The following is a 3,385-nucleotide window of genomic DNA, read 5'->3' as shown; positions in this document are numbered from 1 at the left end:
CTTTTCCCTAAAGGGAAGAAGCCACCGGACGAGCCATCATCCTACCGACCACTCTGCATGCTGGATACAGCGGGTAAGATATTAGAGCGTATAATGCACCAACGAATAGAAGCAGTCGTCGATCCACTTCTAGCAGTAGGCCAGTATGGTTTCCGGAAAGGACAATCAACGCTGGATGCGATCAACCTGGTGGTCGATACAGCTAAGGAGGCAATCGCTGGAAAGAGATGGGAACGTGGCAGAATCCTATATATTAAAATTGATGATTGATTGAAGTTAGCTTAGTATCGAAAACATGGACCCTGATTCCTTATTGGTTGAGATTAAGATTGAGATGGTTGACTGAAGTTAGCTTAGTATCGAAATAACTTGAAAACATGGACCCTGATTCTTTATTGGTTATTAAGATTTTAAGATCGAAAGCGCGCGAGTTTTTAAAATATAATTTACGCAAATATATATTTATTTATTACTATTATATATATATCATGATCAGTATCAGTACATAAGTATATATATTTTTTTATATTATTAAAATATAAAAAATCATTAAATAAAAATAAAACGAAGCAAAATGTAGTACACAATAAGAATAATCATATAATAATTATTACTAAAATTTACTATCATAATATAAATTATTGGTATTTTTCTATTTCAATATTTTTTAATTATTATTTAATTATTAATTATTTTCATCACTAAAAATTTCTTAATTATTTTTAATATTATTTATATTTATTTAATATTTTTAATAATTAAATATTATTATTTGATTATTTTTTATTATGTAAAATATTATTATCTAAATTTGAACTACGTAAATCAATTAATAGTTGTAACTACGTAAATCAGATAATATATTTTCATCTAATCCGAATTCGTCACTGCGCATGTCATGATAGTGAGATGCGATTTGTGCGATTTGTACAGTGTTCAATCCTTCTTTTCCGTTTGGTCATTTGGTGCTCATTATCGTCGAACGTTTTGTTAGTGTTACACGTGTTGAAATTTTAAAACTAATTAATATAATTAAAGTGCTATTAAATTAATAAAATGTCAGCTATTTCCAATGAAAATTTTGATTGCATCTGTGTGGGAGATCTTTACGCGTAAGTGGAATTATATTATTTAATTAATTGAGATAACTTTTTTTTATTCAAATTCATATTTTAAAATTGTTGAAATGTGATAATGACGCCATTTTATCACGCAGTAAAAAAGATTTTTTTTTTTAATACATTAAATAATGAATAATTTTTTTTTTTAAGACATAAATAATATAAAAAATTAATAAAATAAATTATTACTAAATATTTTTTTTTTTCATTTTGAATTTTTTATTCAAATTCATATTTTAAAATTGTTGAAATGTGATAATGACGCCATTTTATCACGCAGTAAAAAAGATTTTTTTCTTGAATACATTAAATAATAAATAATTTTTTTTTTTAGACATAAATATTATAAATTAGACTTATAAATAATATAAAAATAAATTATTACTAAACAGAAATATAATTAATTTTAAAATAAATTTTTATTTTAAAATCTAATGCCGCCATTTTGTCACGTAATGAAAAAGATTTTTTTCTTGAATATAATAGATACATTTTTTTTTTCAGACTAATAAATAATATAAATTAAATAAAATAAATTATAAATAAATTAAAAGAAAATAGAATATAATTTTAAAAACTAAAATGAAATCAATATAAATAAAATAAATTATTTTGTACGTTATTAAATTTTTGTTTTTTATATTTATAGGAAAATCACTGGATATGCCGAATCGTTAGAGGGAATAAAAACATTAAAAAAAGGAAAAAGTATTTTTCGCTTCGTCATCAATAATCACCAGGGGCGGCAAGTCAGATTACTAGCGTGGGACAAAGATGCAGCTAAATATGAATCTTTAATTACAGCTAATTGTGTAAGTTTTATATTATTTAATTTTTAACTATCTTTAATTAATTATATTTATTAATTAATTATAATTTTGTATGTGTAACTTATATTTATTTCCTAATTATTTTATTTTACAGATTTATTCCTTTGATTGTTTAAAATGCACGCCAGTGGACAAAAATTACTTTGATCCCAGCGAAGGGCTGGTTGACGTCGAGTTACACATCTCTTCTAAGACTACTTGCAAAAGAATTGGTGATGCTCCAGCCCCACAGGCTCACAAAATAGTTCCTCTTCGAGAAGTTGCTAATATGTATGGTTATGTCCGTATGTATTCAAATTTTTCTTTGTGTTTTTTTATTTTATGTTTTTCTCTAAATATTTTTGAGTAGAATACTTATATATACAAAAATAGAAATATTTTTGGTATATATATGTATAAAGATACTATAATATGAAAATACATGGATTTATTAATTAATTGTTTTTGCAGTCGTGGAAGGTTTCATACATGATAAGATAACTGGTAGCGGATTCAATGGGTCCGGATCTGGCTCTATCACCGATCGTCAAGTGAAAGTGCGTATTAATGTTTACAACATAAAAAATCCGTCAGATGTTAATGTTCCAGGAGCTCACGTAAGGGTCAAAGGAAAATTGTGTCGTGATAAAGATTGTAAGTATTATTTTTTTTGTTAATTAATTTTATCATTAATTTAAAATTTTTCTTTGTTTTTGTTTCAGATGGTTTGGTTTATATTCAATGTCAAGATTTCACTAACATTGTTTTAATTAATGACGAAACGCTGTCTGAAGATAAAATAAATCGTAATTATCGAAGCCCACAACCGAAACGTGACAGATCACAAGAACCTGATAAATTCAATGGAAAGAAATTTATCATGGAAGATTGTGATGATTTAAAGAATATGAAGATCGCATCAAGTGGAGACGATTCCATGAATTAAAGTAATATAAAGACTAAACGGCTATTTTGGTACTTAGATATAAGTATTATTGAAACAGTTAACAAGTGATTGGTTATAGATTTATAAAAGTTATAATAATTATTAATAATTCAGATTAAAATGCTAAGTCTTAGATATTAAAAATAAAATATTGATTGCATGATAAAATTTTTAAAATTCAGTTTTAGAAAATTAAATTTTCTATAAAATTTGTCTTTTATGATTTTTTATGACTTATAAAAAGCAGTAATTTTAAAATTGAGATATTAATATTCATAACTAATTGCATCATCTTATGAATTTTAATTTTAAAATTACAGCTTTTTGATAAGTCCTAAAAAATCATGAAAGATATTTTTTTATAGAAAATTCAAATTCCTACAATTTTTGTTTGAAAACTTTACTCATAAGAACAATATTTATTCCGCAATAACAAAAAGTAGACACTATTTTAATCGTAAAGTTTAAACAAGATATTAGAATAATAAAAAATTGACTGATTAATTATA

At 24.7% G+C, this 3,385-nt stretch overlaps 1 protein-coding gene across 1 annotated transcript; it reads left to right on the top strand.

Annotated features, from left to right (window-relative positions):
• The first annotated feature begins 982 nt into the window (after window positions 1-982).
• On the top strand, window positions 983-3,029 carry LOC123268110. The gene is made up of 5 exons (XM_044732991.1): window positions 983-1,112; window positions 1,771-1,933; window positions 2,046-2,235; window positions 2,402-2,584; window positions 2,653-3,029. The coding sequence occupies exons 1-5, from the start codon at window positions 1,057-1,059 to the stop codon at window positions 2,874-2,876; spliced, it is 816 nt and encodes a 271-aa protein (XP_044588926.1). The 5' UTR covers window positions 983-1,056; the 3' UTR covers window positions 2,877-3,029.
• The last annotated feature ends 356 nt before the right edge of the window (window positions 3,030-3,385 follow it).

Source organism: Cotesia glomerata, linkage group LG6 (genome assembly GCF_020080835.1).
Source record: "Cotesia glomerata isolate CgM1 linkage group LG6, MPM_Cglom_v2.3, whole genome shotgun sequence".
NCBI lineage: Eukaryota > Metazoa > Arthropoda > Insecta > Hymenoptera > Braconidae > Cotesia > Cotesia glomerata.
This window is presented reverse-complemented; position numbering and strand designations above follow the sequence as displayed.